This window comes from Prorops nasuta, unplaced genomic scaffold (genome assembly GCF_024137725.1).
Source record: "Prorops nasuta isolate Cenicafe-Biocafe unplaced genomic scaffold, Cenicafe_Pnas_1.2 PNAS00008, whole genome shotgun sequence".
Lineage (NCBI taxonomy): Eukaryota > Metazoa > Arthropoda > Insecta > Hymenoptera > Bethylidae > Prorops > Prorops nasuta.
The window spans coordinates 4557867-4574794 of record NW_027116805.1 but is presented as its reverse complement, the minus strand read 5'-3'; the positions used below and the strand labels follow the sequence as shown (position 1 = coordinate 4574794).

The 16928-nt window shown below is 29.2% G+C and overlaps 5 protein-coding genes across 11 annotated transcripts; 2 read left to right on the top strand and 3 right to left on the bottom strand.

Annotated features, from left to right (window-relative positions):
- Positions 1-100: 100 nt before the first annotated feature.
- Positions 101-3532, bottom strand: LOC136775265 (uncharacterized). Its single transcript, XM_066729867.1, has 2 exons — positions 2784-3532; positions 101-2650 (listed from the first exon to the last, which is right to left on the bottom strand). The coding sequence occupies exons 1-2, from the start codon at positions 2895-2897 to the stop codon at positions 2159-2161; spliced, it is 606 nt and encodes a 201-aa protein (XP_066585964.1). The 5' UTR covers positions 2898-3532; the 3' UTR covers positions 101-2158.
- Positions 3533-3576: 44 nt separating this feature from the next.
- LOC136775842 (ATP-binding cassette sub-family F member 3) lies at positions 3577-7914 on the top strand. The gene is made up of 9 exons (XM_066730954.1): positions 3577-3765; positions 3846-3951; positions 4117-4303; positions 4480-4817; positions 4906-5401; positions 5469-5692; positions 5798-6153; positions 6242-6455; positions 6594-7914. The coding sequence occupies exons 1-9, from the start codon at positions 3693-3695 to the stop codon at positions 6745-6747; spliced, it is 2148 nt and encodes a 715-aa protein (XP_066587051.1). The 5' UTR covers positions 3577-3692; the 3' UTR covers positions 6748-7914.
- A 134-nt stretch (positions 7915-8048) lies between these two features.
- Positions 8049-11915, bottom strand: LOC136775844 (WAS/WASL-interacting protein family member 1-like). 6 transcript variants are annotated; one of them, XM_066730960.1, is made up of 6 exons: positions 11745-11915; positions 11449-11666; positions 10723-10892; positions 10327-10640; positions 9623-10247; positions 8049-9163 (listed from the first exon to the last, which is right to left on the bottom strand). In XM_066730960.1, exons 3-6 carry the CDS (start codon positions 10871-10873, stop codon positions 9042-9044), a joined length of 1212 nt encoding a protein of 403 aa, XP_066587057.1. In that variant the 5' UTR covers positions 10874-10892; positions 11449-11666; positions 11745-11915; the 3' UTR covers positions 8049-9041. The 6 variants fall into 6 exon arrangements, 4 of the variants coding, with proteins under 4 accessions (XP_066587057.1, XP_066587056.1, XP_066587055.1 ...); XM_066730959.1 differs by having other exon boundaries at positions 8049-9166; positions 11490-11666; positions 11745-11909; XM_066730958.1 differs by having other exon boundaries at positions 8049-9166; positions 11449-11669; positions 11745-11907.
- Positions 11916-12147: 232 nt separating this feature from the next.
- Positions 12148-13679, top strand: Aprt (adenine phosphoribosyltransferase). The gene is made up of 5 exons (XM_066730966.1): positions 12148-12448; positions 12637-12740; positions 12881-13112; positions 13183-13261; positions 13355-13679. Exons 1-5 carry the CDS (start codon positions 12443-12445, stop codon positions 13492-13494), a joined length of 561 nt encoding a protein of 186 aa, XP_066587063.1. The 5' UTR covers positions 12148-12442; the 3' UTR covers positions 13495-13679.
- A 5-nt stretch (positions 13680-13684) lies between these two features.
- LOC136775840 (TBC1 domain family member 31) lies at positions 13685-16439 on the bottom strand. Of its 2 annotated transcripts, XM_066730953.1 has the most exons (5): positions 16276-16360; positions 14745-16182; positions 14203-14672; positions 13915-14144; positions 13685-13839 (listed from the first exon to the last, which is right to left on the bottom strand). In XM_066730953.1, the coding sequence occupies exons 2-5, from the start codon at positions 16125-16127 to the stop codon at positions 13685-13687; spliced, it is 2238 nt and encodes a 745-aa protein (XP_066587050.1). In that variant the 5' UTR covers positions 16128-16182; positions 16276-16360. The 2 variants fall into 2 exon arrangements, with proteins under 2 accessions (XP_066587050.1, XP_066587049.1); XM_066730952.1 differs by having other exon boundaries at positions 14745-16439.
- Between the last annotated feature and the right edge of the window lie 489 nt (positions 16440-16928).

Here is a 16928-nt window from a genome sequence, read left to right as displayed (position 1 = left end):
ACTCTTCTACTCTTTTCCTATTCGTTCATTCTAGTGGGTCCTCCCCACTCTTTACCAATCAACGCCATCTCTTTCTTTCACTTCACACTAATAGCAAGCTCCTTTCATGTGTGCAACAACTCTGGTGCAATAATGCTTCTGTGTTCGACTCGTACATAGCTTACGATCACTTATGATACACAAGCAGAGATGACACAAGTAATATCCTTCCACCCGTCCACCTCGCAATCCTTGCGGATCCTTTTCTTTTTCCCACATAACCCCTCCCTCCACCCGAACAATACCAAAGATGTGTTTCGTAATAATTTATTATAGCAATTGTTAGCACTCTAATACAAATTTTTCTCCAAAATCTGCTTTCTTTCACTTTTTATTTATAATTTTTACTCCGTTAGTAAATATTTTTCAATTGTTTTAATTTCATAATGTGTATCTAATAGGTATTTTGTTATAAAAGTTATTATTCACACACACACTCACATAAAAAATCAACAAAGTTTAAAATATAAGGTGTTTCCTTAATTCACTTCACAGACCGTGGAAATAAAAATTCACTCATCCTCGTAAATACAAGAGATATCAATTTTGTTCATAGAAGTTTTATGAAAGTACTATCTGTGTATATAAAAAAATGTTTTTTATGCAAAAATTTAATACGTTTTATAGTTACGAAGGTAAATGAAATTATACGTCCACGCTCTGGGGCGAATTAGGTGAAACACTCTGTATGTATGTACTTACATTTTGTGTACTATGACAAAAACAAAATGATTTTAAAGTGAAAATATTAAATAGGTATATAGTTTATTATGATCGAGAAATAAAATTTATATTTAAAATCAAAATTGTTGATAAAAATAACGATCAAATGTAAAATTTAAGTCTCATGAGCGAACACGCTACATTATTGGAGCGCGCCTGTCAAAATGGTTACATAATTGTTTAAAGAAATTGTTTATCATTTAATGAATAATATATAAATTTGTAATGTTTGTTTTTAGTTAGTAAAAAGATAATAACTCGTGGCATATGCAGATCACCTTTTATTGACAGAATTTACAGAACATAATTACTTTATTGTTTACAAATTTTGTCTTTATAATAATGTATTTACAAAATTTATAAAGTGACAATTTATGAGAATTATTTAAACACAGACAAAATTTAAGATTTCCAATAAATTAAGTGTCACATTTACTGTCACTTGCAATTTTGTCTTAATTTTTTATCCTTTTGATTTTATAAACAGTACAATAATGTGTAGCAGATTTTTCCAGAATCTGCATGGTTTTAAAGAATATAAGTTTTTTGTATTAATGTGCTTTCTGCAGCATTCAATTCTATGAAAATGAATTTCTTAAGTATTCATTCTTGCTGTTGCAAATAATAGTTTTACTTTTAGAAATATATGATTGTATTAGAAGACTTGTAAAATTATGATTACTTTTAAATCATGTTGTAGTCACATTGAATGTATGTATATATATATATATATGTATGTATGTATATTATATTATTTGCAATGAGTTATGGCGAATGAAGGAACTGGATACCATTAGATGTTTCAACAATTTTTTCTTAATATTGTACTATAAAGTTAATTTTCATAAATGACCAAAAATAATCTCATTATTTGTACATCGCAATGATATTAAATGGCATTAGTTTATAAAATGATATATTATTTCTGAATAAAATAAATCTTATCCTCTATAAAATAATGTTTTCATCATATTCATTTATTTTTGTCAGCATCAATTAAAGTTGATTTTTTTTTTGCAAAATAATTTAAAATGAAATATGGCTTCTGTTTCTCATTGCGACGAGATTTTATACCAAACTAATTTATAAATTAAAAATTATATAACATATCAGTCAGAAAGAGTAAACTCTTTTTATAAAACGAAAACTTAATAATTATATATTTACTGCTACGTATAAACGGTAAGCAAATATTTACTTAAACAAAAATAAAATATACTAAAAAAGGAATGTAATTTTGTGTCATTATTGAAAATTGTCTTTTCCTAAGTTTAAAACTATTTTACAGATTTATAATGAAAATTAGATCATTTGTTTTCCATAAAACTTATTGAAATATGTTTATTCATAGATACTTATGTAAGGTCTTACCATAATAATTTTCACTTTAACAGTTTTATTTTAAAATATTAGAGATTATAAGCCCCTTTTTCTTTATAGCTTCAGCCACAGCTCTTTCTAAAAAGTCTTCTTGCTGGTCACTATCATCAGTATCCTCTAAACTTGTATCAGATTCGTTGCATTTTTCTACTACGGCTGAATTATCCACTTCAAATGGCTCTACAGATACTGGATTAAAAGTAGAAAAATTTGCTTCACTCTGTTCATAACTAGAATCATATGCATGGCTAGTAAGAAAAAGGCTGTCCCCTGTACTATGTACTAATCCATGATTCTGTATAGCCATCATCACTGCTGTATTTTCCATATCATTGTCACGAAATAATCTTGATGGTTGCATTATGTAGTTCTCTAAAACTTTATTAATAGTATTGTCCATAAAACCTTTTGCCATTTGTTTAACTTCCCATAATTTTAAACTTTCATTTCTATCAGTGTCTTCAGCTTCATCTTCTTCTATTTGTCTTTGTTCGTTTGATTGGGTTCCCTAAAAGCAATAAAATAATATAGTTGAATTTAAACAGTTATAATTATTAGAATATTTTTTATATTTTATTGATTAGTATTTTAAACAATTGTTTATAATTTAAAATTGTGATATATTTTGTTAAAAAATCTACCGTTTCTTGGTTGTCATCAGTATTAGGAATCCGAATGCAATGCCTTTTTGGTAATGTGTGCATATATGATTGTATAATATCATCTGAATCAGACTCTTCACCATTTGTTGCCATTTCGTCTTGTAGAAAAAAAAACTATTTTTTCAATTCGAAATGGAAATAATTAATTGTTGTTTACATATGAATGTTATGATGTTTCAACATAAAAGCATATTGGTAAAACCATTGACTTAGTACTTAAAACACCTTAAATCTTATTATATCGAAAACAACGAGCTTCACACACAGGTTTTAAAAGTTATAGTTTATACACCAATGTTTCAGCACAAGAATATGCTGATGGAAACATTGATCTCCAACTACACCAACCACTCTACTCTGAATCTTATTCTGCACAAATATACATGTTTTGTATTTATACTTTTCCAGCAATTGGCAGTTCATCCACATGTGTTAATTTTTTAATAAAACAATTGCCACTTTAAATTGAAGAATAATTGTGAATAAAATTAGAATCTGACAAGAGAAGAAAGGATCAGGGCACAGTTTTGACAGCTTCAAGATGGCCTCTATTTTTTTACTAAAAACTTAAATGACAACAAGCTTTAACCACATAAAACTTTGCTTTTATCGGAATGCAAAACTTTTTTTTCATCATATTTATGTAGAATCAATAATTTAAAAATATTAATATATAATATTATCCCTCGTATGAAATCAATTGCAATGATACTGAGAATGGACACTGACTTGACTTTGGCTATTTTTGATAAAAACAAAATGGCGTATCTAATAGACATGTGTTCATCGAGACTGCGAATTATTTGACATTTCTTCTGTCAAAAACGATTGTCTAATTAATTTAGGTGTAAATTCTTATTGTCTATTTCTTTTATTATTTTAATTAGTATGGCAGCGTGTGAGGAATATATTAGGAGTCAATTCCCAATGATAGATGATGATTTATATCAATATGTTGAAGGTTGGATATGAGATATAACCTCTAAACTTCTGTTCTATGCTTATTTCTTTACTAACAATTTTATTTGTTTATACATAAAGGTATTTTAGATAGCTCCAAAGATGATTTTGAAGACGGCAATGAAATTTATGAGGCTATAGGAGAAGTATTACATGAAGTTGCTGAGAAACCTGAAAACGAGGTTAGGTCTGTATAATTGTTGCATTTTTATATTTTATTATAGTTGAAAATTAATTTATCATCTCTATTATTACTATCTGTATTATTATTATTTATACATAAATAAAATATAAATTATGTTTTACCTTATCTCTCAGCAAAGAGATATTTAAAGTTATATTTTATATTTAGGCAAATATGTGAAAAACTATTAGAAATGCTAAAAGGAAGCTCCAATGATGGGACAGAAGAAAATAGGAGAAATGGTGTTAATAAAGTACTAAATACGCCAGTTCATTTAGGTTCCATGGCTGCTATGTTAGAAGCACAAGTTGAACAAATTAAAAGTATATGGGTTACGACTAGAGATGATGCAATGGTATGTTTTTCTTTCACAACATGAATAATTTAAGTCTCAAGGTTTTTTTTATTAACTTTCACTTAACCTCATAAAGTTGAAATAAATATAATTTTTTGGTAATAAAATATGTAGGGCCCCTTTTTTTCATACTATATTAGGCAGTATAGACATGTCAAAATAACTTTATTTTGTAGAAAGTAGATGCTAAAAAATTAGAAAAAGCAGAGGCTAAACTGCAACAAAAGCAAGAAAAACGCACAGGAGAACTTGGTAGTAACAATCGTCCCATAAATGTTAGCCTTGGCACAGACTCTGCTAGTGCAAGCCAAATGACTAGTAAAAAAGATAGTAAATTAGAAACCAAAGGTGGAGTCAATAAAACGCAAGATATTAGAATAGAAAATTTTGATGTAGCATATGGTGATAGAATATTGCTGCAAGGTGCTGATTTAACTTTAGCATTTGGCAGACGTTATGGTCTTATAGGAAGAAACGGACTTGGGAAAACTACGCTGCTCCGTATGATTTCAAGGTATTGTAAATATTTAAATAGTATATATAAATTATTTAATTATTTATATAAACCTTTATACTTTAATTTATATTTTTCATCCTATAAGTAAGCAGTTACGGATACCAGCGCATATAAGAGTCTTACATGTAGAGCAAGAAGTTGCCGGAGATGATACATCAGCGCTTGAATCGGTACTAGAGAGCGACGAAGAAAGATGCGTGCTGCTTAGCCAAGAAGCAAAACTACAAGCATTAATTGAAAAGGATGGAGGAAAATCTGATGTCTTGGGAGAAGAATTAGCTAAAATTTACGAAGCAATGCAATTGGCTGAAGTAGATAAAGCGCCTGCTAGAGCAAGTGCTATTTTATCAGGTCTTGGGTTTTCTGTAGAAAGACAGTCTTGGCCAACAAAAGCTTTTTCGGGTGGATGGCGAATGCGTTTGGCATTAGCAAGGGCTTTATTTTCCAGACCCGATCTTTTATTACTCGATGAACCTACAAATATGTTGGATATTAAAGCTATTCTTTGGTTGGAGAAGTATCTGCAAGCGTGGCCAACAACGTTACTCGTAGTGTCTCACGACAGAAATTTCTTAGATGCGGTATAATTTTAATTTTATAAAATAATCAGGTTAAATACCTAAATTAATGTTAACTAATGTATTACAGGTGCCTACTGATATTTTATATTTGAAAGGGCAAAAGATTGAAACTTATCGCGGGAACTATGAACAATTTGCAAAAACAAAAGGTGAGCGAGAAAGGAATCAACAAAGAGAGTATGAGGCGCAACAAGCAAAGAGAGCCCATGTACAAGAATTCATTGATCGATTTCGCTATAATGCCAATCGTGCCTCTAGTGTTCAAAGCAAAATAAAAATGTTAGAAAAACTGTAAGTTCATAAAATATCAAAGCCATGAAAATGCATTAACACAATTTAAATTGAAATGTATATTTTTAATCAAAAATAATTTTTTTCTTTTGGTTAAAAAAATAGACCAGAGTTAAAACCTATGGAAAAAGAAGGAGAAGTTACTTTACGGTTCCCAGATATAGAGCCTCTTAGTCCGCCAATTTTGCAATTGAATGAAGTTTCCTTCCGTTATAAAGAAGGACAAGATGTTTTCACTAATGTGAATCTTACTGGAAGTTTGCAATCTCGCATCTGTATCGTAGGGGAAAATGGTGCAGGAAAAACAACACTTTTAAAAATTGTAACTGGAGATTTAAGCCCCACACGCGGAACTGTTCATGTTCATCGAAATTTGAAATTTGGATATTTTAGTCAACATCATGTAGATCAATTGGATATGAGGGTTTGTCCTGTGGAACTATTACAAAATCACTTCCCTGGTATAACATTACTATTTAATGGATTACATTTAATTAAGAATTTTAAGATAGCATTTGTGGTCAATATAATTGTTTATACCAATTTCAGGAAAACCGATCGAAGAATACAGAAGAATGTTAGGTAGTTTTGGAATAAGCGGGGATTTAGCGTTACAAACTATAAACTCACTTTCTGGAGGTCAAAAATCGAGAGTCGCATTTGCTTTGATGTGCGCTGCAATGCCAAATTTCTTAGTATTAGATGAACCTACAAATCACCTTGATATTGAATCTATTGAAGCATTAGGAAAAGCTCTTAATAGCTGCCAGTTAAGTACTTTATAATTAAAAAAAATTAATATAATAATGTTTTTACTGTGACAATGCTTATATAAATTGCTTTACAAAATTATCAAAAAAAGTAATTATCAATATTTTTTTAATTTAAATAAATAACTTACTTTACAGGCTGGCGTAATTTTAGTTTCACATGATGAAAGATTAATTCGCATGGTTTGCACAGAGTTGTGGGTTTGTGGTGAAGGATCAGTTCGATGCATTGAAGGAGGTTTCGATGAATATCGTAAAATCATAGAAAAAGAATTGGAACTATAGATTAATTTTACTTAATTCGCCACAATGTCACTAAAAATGTTTTTAACGATTCACATCCGCTATTACGATGTATTGAGAATTTTCTAGAAAATATTGAATAATTTAATTAAATTTTAGAATTATACAATCAAAAGTACCTAATTATTCCTTTCCCATGTTAAAATTGTTATATTATTAATAAGTATTTTTATTGAACAAAATGATTTGGTCAAATAATAGTTTTTATTCTTCAACTAGAAAAAGTAATATAATTACCATTATGATAAACATATTTGTATAGACTGCAATAATGTGAGCTTATATTTTAAATATAAATTGCATTTAATGGAAACTTATAGGATATCGAACTCAGGGTGTCCCAAAAAGGTTGATACATCAAAAGACCCCCAACAATTAAGTATTCTAGAAACTTTATTTATTTATTGCATATTTTTGTAGCTTATCTAAAGGGCTCTCCAAAATACTAAATTGATATATGAATTAATTTAAACATTTGTAAAATATTTGTATTTCAAACTAAAAGTAGCTGAACGAATATTATTTTAAATCGTGGTAGCCACACACTACTTCAGCCAAATCCGCACTTATATAGATTCCATTACTAAAAAGTTAACGTTCTAAAATATAAATATAAAACAAAAATTTATTTACATAACTATGAGATATTAATTTTTGTATAAGACATATTTGTATGTAATAGAAAGAAGTTTCAAAGAAATACAAAAGAATTGGTATCTTAAAATTATAGAAATAAGTATCTTCTTATACCTGCGTGCTCTAAGGCATTTTAAGTATCAGAGCCAGTATTCAATGTAAAATCGAAACATCTCGTAAATATGTCGTCTTAATCATACATCAATATAGTATCTTGAAAAGCTCTTAAGAGAAGCTACATAAATATGCAAATAAATTTCTATACCATCGAAGATTAAAACAATGCACACAACCATCTAATATATGTATATACAAAAATACTAAAAATATGTCCGAAAACATTTTTATTTTAAATGTTTAGTTAACGAAAACTTTTACTGCTCCGACTTTTCTGGAACATCTTGTATAATAAACATATTAATATGTATACAGATATATATTTATTATTTTCAGTTCAAGAATAAACTTTGTTAATACCAAAAAATGTATCAACTTCCAATTATATTATAAGATCTTATAAATTTTTCTCTTAGATTATTTTTAAATTATTATACTTAATGATAAAAAATAATATGCTAAATATGAATTATTTTTTCTGCTTAAGTAAAAAATAATACGAAAGTACCACTATAAATAACAATGCTTAACACTTTATATATATATATATTTATATAATTTTACAAGATTATGCATATGTTATGTAATTTATAACGATTATTTTGTATTATTACCACAAGTTTAACTGCCCCTATTGCTGCGACAGTTTATAGTTTATGAAATATACTAATTTTAAACACATATACGCGCACACACGCAGATACACATACGAGCATAAACTTCAATGTAGTTATAATAATTCTTGCTGTTAATTATGGAGATATTATCTTATAGTTTTTAGTATTGTGTCACATCACGATAGAAGTAACAAGTATTGTGCATTAGAACTTAACAGTAATATATCAAATATTTGACTGATATGCCACCATCAAAATAATATCTATACAGATATTAGATTTCTAAAACAATGTAGCCGAATATTTAAACCAACAGTTTTTATAATTGAATAATTTGCAATAACAATAATGCAAATTTTGTGATATTCAGTTATTTATTTGATTTATATATATAATTAAACTGAGGATATCTTTATTGTTTATTTTTAATTATATAGATTAAAACCATTAACGCTTCTGTTCTTTCATGTGTACTAATGATCTTTCAATTTTAATACATTTATATTCTGATATGAAATTTCTAGAACGTTCGTATAAAAGAATACTTTTAATATTTACAACTGTACCGTAAAATGAAGAAAAAATAGTAATTATCCGATAACACCATCAATTAAATTCAAAACAATTATCACAATGACATTGAAAGCATCTCATTAAGAAATTCCCTCAGTAATAGTTTTAATTTAATTATAAATATTGGTATACTGTTTTTCTATAATACTCTTATTAAAGTATCTTTGTTCTTTTGATAACTTCAAATATAATAAGTTCTTTTACTTTCATTATTTAAAAATATTAATTATTTTATTCAACTATGATTTATGCATAACTCAATGATTTTATCTATTTATTTTTAGACTTCTTTAAAAACGATAAGGGATTGAAACAAATAAAGTAAAAATAAGTTTAATATGCTAAAGAAGTTGCATTTTGCTGCCACTGTTTACCACTTGCTGAATTGTTTAATGGAAGCATTGTATTCGAAGTGGTTGATGAACGAAGAGGCGGAGCTGGTGCCGGTTGTTTAGCTGCTGTAATTTTATTGAAAATCATATATTATTCTATAAAAGCTGCCTCTATCATAAATACACACAAACCTCATACCTTGCTCTGTTAACTACTATTTGCAGTATGTGCTACATGCAGCTTTTTTAAAGTAGAAAACAAAGATTGTTATACATGCAGTTATTTGCTACATAGCTTCTTTTATGATGAATAAAGGTATGTGTTAGTGCGGCATGCCATACACCATTAGTATTGACAAAAGCATTTCCATATTAGCATTGACATTTGATGCTTTTTCTCCGTATATTAGCATCTTTGCCGAAATTAATATAATAAGTAATCAAGCAAACAATTTTGATTAAAAATGGATGTAGTTTAGATCCATGCAGGAAATAAACTTGTTTAATAATAAGTGCTAAGCGGTCTCTTTTTAAAAGTGAGGTTTCGAAGAGTATAGAAATTCCTCTGCTTCTCATTCTCACCATTTCTACTGCTGTAGACTTTGGGAAATCCTCGAAACGGTTCTGGTGGTGGAAAACTTGAGACTGGATGAAACATGTCAGCAAATCTTATATCCAAGTCTATGGAGACTGCAGCTTGGCCATTACGCATTGATAGGCTTCTAGTAGGAGGAGTTGGAGGGAGGGGAGGCAGGGGTGCCAGTCTTTGATGTTGTGGAGGAGCTGGTCTGTGTGGAACCGGAGGGTCAGGGGGGGGGATCGTAGGAGCCGTTACACCTCTCGAAGGAGGTGGGGGAGGTGCAGCTCTTGTTGCTACAGAACTTGCCCTAGAAGTGGGAGGGGAAGGAGGTCTTGCAATTGGTGGCCTTAGAATACGATTTGCAGGTCTTGGCTGTGTTTCATTTAAATAATCCTGAGACTGATGTAGAGACGATTGAATTGGAGCAAGAACAGGTGGCGAACAGGGCAATCTCATACTCTGTGCTCTTGATATGGTTCCCCCACCAGGTAAAGTTAACTTTTTTGGTGGTGGTGATGGTTTTTGTAAATTTGTAAAGGATGATTGTGCTGGTCTTGATGCAAGAGCTGGCTTACTTAACTTTGTCGTTTCATTGGTATTACATGAATTATCCAAACTGCTATGTCCCTATTATTTGTAATATAAACATATAAAAATGATTACATCATTCAAAGGAATTAACTATTTATTGTCTTTCACTTTATACCTGAGCTATAGCACGGCATATTGGTTTCTGTGCAGATGGTGGAGGTTCTGGTGGAGGACCTCGTTTTGTACTGGGAATTGTATTAGAGCCAGAAAATGAAGTATTGTTAGAAGTAACATTAACAGGATTACTGACATCTCGTTCAACAATATTATTTCTTAATCCTGTTTGTTTCAGTTTCGGAATTCCAGTTAAAAATATTCCACTTAAATTAACAGTTCCAGTATTAGAAACATTACTGGTGCTGTTAATATTACTAGTTTCATTTTTTCTGTAACCAGAATATTGAGCACCTGTTTCACCTGTTACTTTCCCTAAATAAAATAATATGAATATTAGCAATATGTTCAATATAACTTCAAACGGAATCATACTAAAATATTAATAATAATGTACCACTTATAGCTGGCCCACTTTTATCTACAGTGACAGTTTTTCTTAAAGTTTTTCCAGCTCTTATAGATTGCAATAACATTCCTCTGCCCTGATCTCCCCCAGCATTTCCTATATTGAATGTTGGAGGTGGTGGTGGTGGAGGAGCTGGCATTTTAGTTTATTTTGATGAACTACAAAGTTACATTCACATTAAAAAATGCAAAGTGACTCATACTGCTCGAAGGAGAGATTAGCTCATGGAAATATATTACATGTAGAAAAACTGATATAAAATGTTGAAACTATATTACTATTCAATTTTGATATAAAATTTTAAACAAAACTATATGACAATACTAAGAAGAAATATTAATGTTAGATTATTAATAAAAAAAATAAGTAGAAGATAGATAAATACTATGTTTTATACTAAATTATTTATCAATCAGAACTGATTAAATGTACCATTGATGACTTGAAGCACAAAAAAATTAAATTAGATAGGGGCTAGTAATAAAATATTTTACCTGAATATATAACACAATGATAAAAAATTAAAGAATTAAATTATAAGTATAGTTATTGTTTGGACTAATGATATAAATTAAACAATAATAGAATTATATTATAGATAAGTATAATTATTTTAAGCTAATAAAAAAATTATGCTACTGATGTTATACATAAATGATTTATAATCAATAAAAATAATAAAACAGATTTTATCTAGAAAGATTATATATTTACCGTCTAGATTCCAAACTATATTTGTGCAACATTAAGTATACCTTAAAATGTTTGAAAGAAAACCTTTTTAACTTTGAGATTTTGTGTCTCAGTATTTTTACATTTTCGACCTTTTCGAGTGTTGCATTTTTAGTAATCTTTGTGTTGATCTGATTTTTTTAGCACACGGCACACTCACATAGGGCGTTGTATTAGACCGTTATCACTTTCTGATATATCTACTTACAGAAAGAAAAGATATATATTACACCACAATTTTAAGCATTTTCTCAATTATTATTCGAGATTGCACTTACAATTACGAATTACTACAAACCATATTACAACATTTATACAACAGCAGTTAACAATAAGTAAACGGTTGTGTTCCGTTCCGAGCCGCGCATATGCAACACAACGTCCATAATGCTTTTTTTTATGCTGACTTTTTGTTGCGTTCTGAAGTTATGAACATGGTTCTGAAAAGCGACGGTGCTGCTGCTAACCTGCTAATGCTGAGTGCCAAATGCCAATGCTGCCGATAGTGCCGATTGCTACCATGCCATTGCCCATGTTCCCATTGAGCAGTCGGCATTGTCGGCTGTTGTCGGCATTCAGCAACCGACAAATCTTTATTAGCGTAGCGTACTAGCGTAGTGAGCCGTAGTGGTGCGGTATGGTGTGGTAGTGGTGGTGGGAACCAGTGGGACTGGGAAGTGGGAACTGGGAGTCTGGGAACTGGTGGGAATGGGAACTGGAGTCTGGAGGGAGGTGCCTGGTGCTGGACTGTATTGTTAAATCGTTTTAATATTTGCCTAATGTCAATAATGATGAAAATCAATAAACATTGAATATAACCGTGAAATAAATACATTATTAAAAAGAAATGAATTCATTATAAATAACTTTATTTATTTTTTGTAATGATAGCGAATTTTAAATTGAAATTTATCATAATATGGCAATTGGAAACTATTAAAATTCATTAACGGAAATATAACTGATAATAGTGATAATGACTGTAAGTGATGATGCAACCAATGTAATCTACAATAGAAAAATATAAACTTATGCAGAAGTTTAAGCGTTAACATTATTTTATCATTATTATTAAAATTATTTTCAATATTTTTAAACTTGATCGAAATTTTAATATTTCGGAGTAGTTAATATTATAATACAAGATTCATTCCAACTTACATTTCATAGAGTAATATAAAAATAAGTAAAATGGAGAAACAACAGAAATTGGAAATTGTAAAGAATGCTATTAAAAGTTACCCAAATTTTCCTAAGCCTGGTATAATTTTTAGGTGAGTTATACTGCAGGAGATATAGTTTATCATTTTACTATTGTTTATAAACTAAAAATTAATTGTTGAAAAATAATCATATATTTTATCAACATGCAGTTATTTATTTTATTTTTTATGTACCTAATAAATTGTTACAGAGATATATTTAGCATTTTTTGCAATATAAATGCGATGAAAGCTCTGAAAGACCTATTGATCAGCTATACTTCAAATTTGGAAATAGATGCAATTGTTGGTCTTGACTCCCGAGGATTTTTGCTAGGTCCTCTAATTTCTATGGAGATTGAAAAACCTTTTTTCCCAATCAGAAAAAAAGGAAAGCTTCCAGGAAAAGTCTTACAGGAGAGTTATAGTTTAGAATATGGAGAGGTAAGGAATAAATAATGCTATAAAAATATCTATTAATTGGCTGATATCAAATAATGATTTAACTTTCAAGTCTGTGTTTGAAATTCAAACTGATCAGCTATCTCAGGGTATGCGTGTTCTGATTGTAGATGATTTATTAGCAACTGGAGGTAATAAAAAATATTTTATACTGAATTAAATAAAGTACAAGAGGATAAATGCTAATTATTTGAATTAATATTTATAACAATTTGTATCTTTAGGTTCAATGAAAGCTGCAACTCAGTTGCTAACAAAGTTAGGAACCAAAATTATTGAATGTTTAGTAGTGATAGAGCTTACAGGATTAAAAGGAAGACAAAGAATCGGAGTACCCATACAATCGTTAATTCAATTTGATTAATAATTATTGACATATCAACTTGTTTTAAAATATACAAGTAATTTTAATATTATAAACAATTGAACATTGTTATATTCAATGTAAAGAAGTATATTTTTATTAGAGATAAATGAATATATTGTAATTATTTTTGCAGTTGCATATTGACACAATATTTGCAATTTATAAATTTTATATAGCTGAGATATAATTAAGTGGTATTAATTGCTGACCTCTTATATTTTAATGACTTCAATAGATTTTGTACTTCCCATTCCAAATTATCTATATTATATTTTAATGTTTTATATTTTGAAGATTGTTTTACATTTGGGGTATCAGAAACTTTTTTGTGTTTCTGAATTTCTACAAATAAATTATATTAGATGATATATAATGTTTACATTCGTTAAAGTTATTAAAATTATTAACTCATAATACCTTTTAATCCTCTTTCATGAAGCTGCATAGACGATAATTGTTTTGCCCATTGCAATCTCTCTTTTTCCTTAATTTCAATAAGTTTCTGATAATATTTGTTGCCAATCTCTTTCTCCTCTTTAATATGGTCTACTTTCTCATTACAGTAATCTTCAGTTAAGAATTCTGGAAATTCTTTTAATAAAAATGGTGGATATGGACCTTTGGCAGGCAATACTTTAATTGTGTTTCTGAAAAATAATAGTTACATAATATATGAAAATATTAAAGGTAAAAGCATTATCTTACTGCAAATATTTTTGAGGATGTGCTCTTTCTGAAGTAGAACCTTCTAATTGCCAAGCTATTTTTAATAAATCTTTGGCTGTAACATGACTTTGTGTTTTGTAAAATTGCTTGAAATCTTTTAATGTGGGTGCCATTGAAATTATAATATCTTTGGAACAAATATTGAAAGCTACCACACACATTAATAGAAGAGAAGGTTTTTGAAAAGTTATCAAATGATCCCATAATATAAGCCATTCGTCTGCTGTCAAGACTTCACTAAAAACTGTTTGTAATAATGGCCATGCATAGTCGGCAGAAGTTATACCATGTTGAGTTAAAAAATCTAGCAGATGTAAATCTGCTTCCAAAAAAATATTTTCAATTATACCCAAAGTATTCAAAGGAGGGAGTGGGTGATACTCAAACCACTTTTGACAATAATTCAATAATACGCTTAAAACAAGCTCAAAAGCTAATAATGGATTTCTCTGTATCAAGGAAGCATAAGATTAATAATTGAAATAAATAAAGAAACAATGTTTAAAAATTAAATAAATCACCTGGAAGATTATTATGAAAGGAAAAATAAAATTTGGCAAAAATTGGGTATAGGAAAGTATTGGACACCACTGTATTAAACAATCAAGTATCATAGCCAGTAATGATGATTTATTCCGACTGGCTAATTGATAGTTTTTAAAAATATTCACAGCCAGGTTTTGATTAGTTGTTTTATTAGCCAAAGGAACAAATGCTTTCCTATTTGATGGCAGCCGTAACAAGTGTGACCAGATTAATGCTCGATGCTTTTCTGGGTATCTACCAAATTCTTTTAGTATAGGTATCAATCTTTCTAATCTCAATTCATTATTTATTGTTTCCTTAATTTCCTGTAAATGCTCATCTATTTTGTGAGCAGTGAGTCTGGATAAACTCTGCTCTTTCTTACAAACTTTATCTATAATTAACTCATTTAAATTAATTAAATTTAGGTCTCCTTCCCTAGTTATATATGCCAAATATCTACCATCCCAAGATATATCCAATATTTTAATCATTGCTATTGACTTAGATATTTCTAGAAAACATTCCAGATTTAAGTCAAAGAAATGAAGAGTACAGTCTAATGAAAGAATTGCTATTAATTTATTTGCTCCTCCATCCAATGGTATGGGTACGATAAAAAGGTGTTTTACTCCTATAAAATTGTCTGGTAAAGTAATGTTTGCCAACAAATCCCAATTATATGTATTAAGTACAATAATTTTTTTTTTAATTCCTGCTATTATTAATGCTTGTCCATCTTTTGTAAAAGTCATGTCTGTAATATTATTCATACTAAATTTCTTTATATTAACTTTCAAATCATTGCTTAAGTCATTAAGCATCCAGGCTTGCATAGTATCATTATTATAAAGAACAACAATATGTCCCAGGTATGAAAGATTTGCTTTTTTAATAAAAAAATCTGTTTTGTTTACTTTTAATTGATAAGCTTTGCTTCCAGATTTTAGATTCCATATTATGACTTCTTTGTGAGAGCTTGTCAAACAGTAATCCTTGTAAAAAGAAATATTGGTAGCTGGAAATTTATGGCCTAATAATGAGCAATGTTGAATAATTTTTGAATCTATTTCACAAATTTTTACTTCCCCAGAGTTTAATCCAATTAATAATTCATTTCTTATCTGTGGGTTGTGTTTTATGGATGTAGCTATACCAATATTACCCAAAATTGTAAAATAAGGAATATTATTTAGCAACTCAATGTAATGAGCATTTCCCTTTGAATCAATGGCCACTAAATATTCAGAATTAATATCAAAAGAAATCTTTAAAAAATTTACTCTCTTATGACTTTTATAATTGTCATTGCATTCTGGCTTGATCTGATAATGGTTGTGGTTGATTTTCTTTAATTTTATCCACATTTTATGCATCATTTTAATATTAACGACAATTAATTTTTTTGGAAATTCTAATGCAACTTATCATTTTCTGTTTTAACAAATATTTTAAAATTCAATAAAATACTACAAGTCAATGCCATTATCATTAATATTTAATTGATATTGATAAAGCATCTAGCACCTATGAATCCTATGATGATATGACAGCTACACTCCTTCTGTATTAAATGCCTAAATTCAATGTTATTTGTTATTTTAAATTATTTCATTGTTATCTTCACTACGACCCAACCGAAAATCAAACTATCAAACTAATCAAAAACATACATAAACACTACACATGTTCAAATTAGTTCAAAATCGGTCAAAACAAAACTTAACAGTCACACACTAGTTAAGTGAATTAAATCAAAACAAATGTTGTAGGTGGTTACTTCAAATGTAGCGGTAAAATTTGAAATAGCCCAAACACAACATTTGTAGAAATACGTTAATGTGGGATAATTTTAAAAACATTAGCATCATTTATGTGACATGGTGTCGCATAACGTTTTTATCAATAATTTGAAATAATATCATCTTCAATTATTTGCAACAAAGATTACAATTCCATGCAAAAGCTGACAAAGCAGAGGTTGGCAGAGACAACAGAGCCGAAGTTTCTTTACAGTATGAAGTTAGGCGTGCTAATTCGATTGGTTAGTTTTGAATGGTAACCAGAAACGACCAATGATTGGACGATTCCCACGTGCCACGCGTGACGTTCATCGGTTCATGTTCGATAATTGAATAACTTCAGGCAAAAATGGTAAAGCTTTCTTTTTTTTATAAGGG

Coding starts and splice junctions, on each gene's coding strand:
- LOC136775840 (XM_066730952.1), bottom strand. CDS start 16,127: ATGATGCATAAAATGTGGATAAAATTAAAGAAAATCAACCACAACCAT. Junction 14,673..14,744: donor CTTTCATAATAATCTTCCAG/GTGATTTATTTA, acceptor TCCTTGATACAG/AGAAATCCATTATTAGCTTT. Junction 14,145..14,202: donor CATCCTCAAAAATATTTGCA/GTAAGATAATGC, acceptor ATTATTTTTCAG/AAACACAATTAAAGTATTGC.
- LOC136775844 (XM_066730959.1), bottom strand. CDS start 10,873: ATGCCAGCTCCTCCACCACCACCACCTCCAACATTCAATATAGGAAAT. Junction 10,248..10,326: donor TATGCCGTGCTATAGCTCAG/GTATAAAGTGAA, acceptor TACAAATAATAG/GGACATAGCAGTTTGGATAA. Junction 9,167..9,622: donor AGTCTACAGCAGTAGAAATG/GTGAGAATGAGA, acceptor ATAAAATTACAG/CAGCTAAACAACCGGCACCA.
- Aprt (XM_066730966.1), top strand. Junction 12,741..12,880: donor AAGCCTGGTATAATTTTTAG/GTGAGTTATACT, acceptor AAATTGTTACAG/AGATATATTTAGCATTTTTT. Junction 13,113..13,182: donor ATAGTTTAGAATATGGAGAG/GTAAGGAATAAA, acceptor TTAACTTTCAAG/TCTGTGTTTGAAATTCAAAC.
- LOC136775265 (XM_066729867.1), bottom strand. CDS start 2,897: ATGGCAACAAATGGTGAAGAGTCTGATTCAGATGATATTATACAATCA. Junction 2,651..2,783: donor CTGATGACAACCAAGAAACG/GTAGATTTTTTA, acceptor TATTGCTTTTAG/GGAACCCAATCAAACGAACA.
- LOC136775842 (XM_066730954.1), top strand. CDS start 3,693: ATGGCAGCGTGTGAGGAATATATTAGGAGTCAATTCCCAATGATAGAT. Junction 4,304..4,479: donor CGACTAGAGATGATGCAATG/GTATGTTTTTCT, acceptor TTTATTTTGTAG/AAAGTAGATGCTAAAAAATT. Junction 6,456..6,593: donor TTAGGAAAAGCTCTTAATAG/CTGCCAGTTAAG, acceptor TAAATAACTTAC/TTTACAGGCTGGCGTAATTT.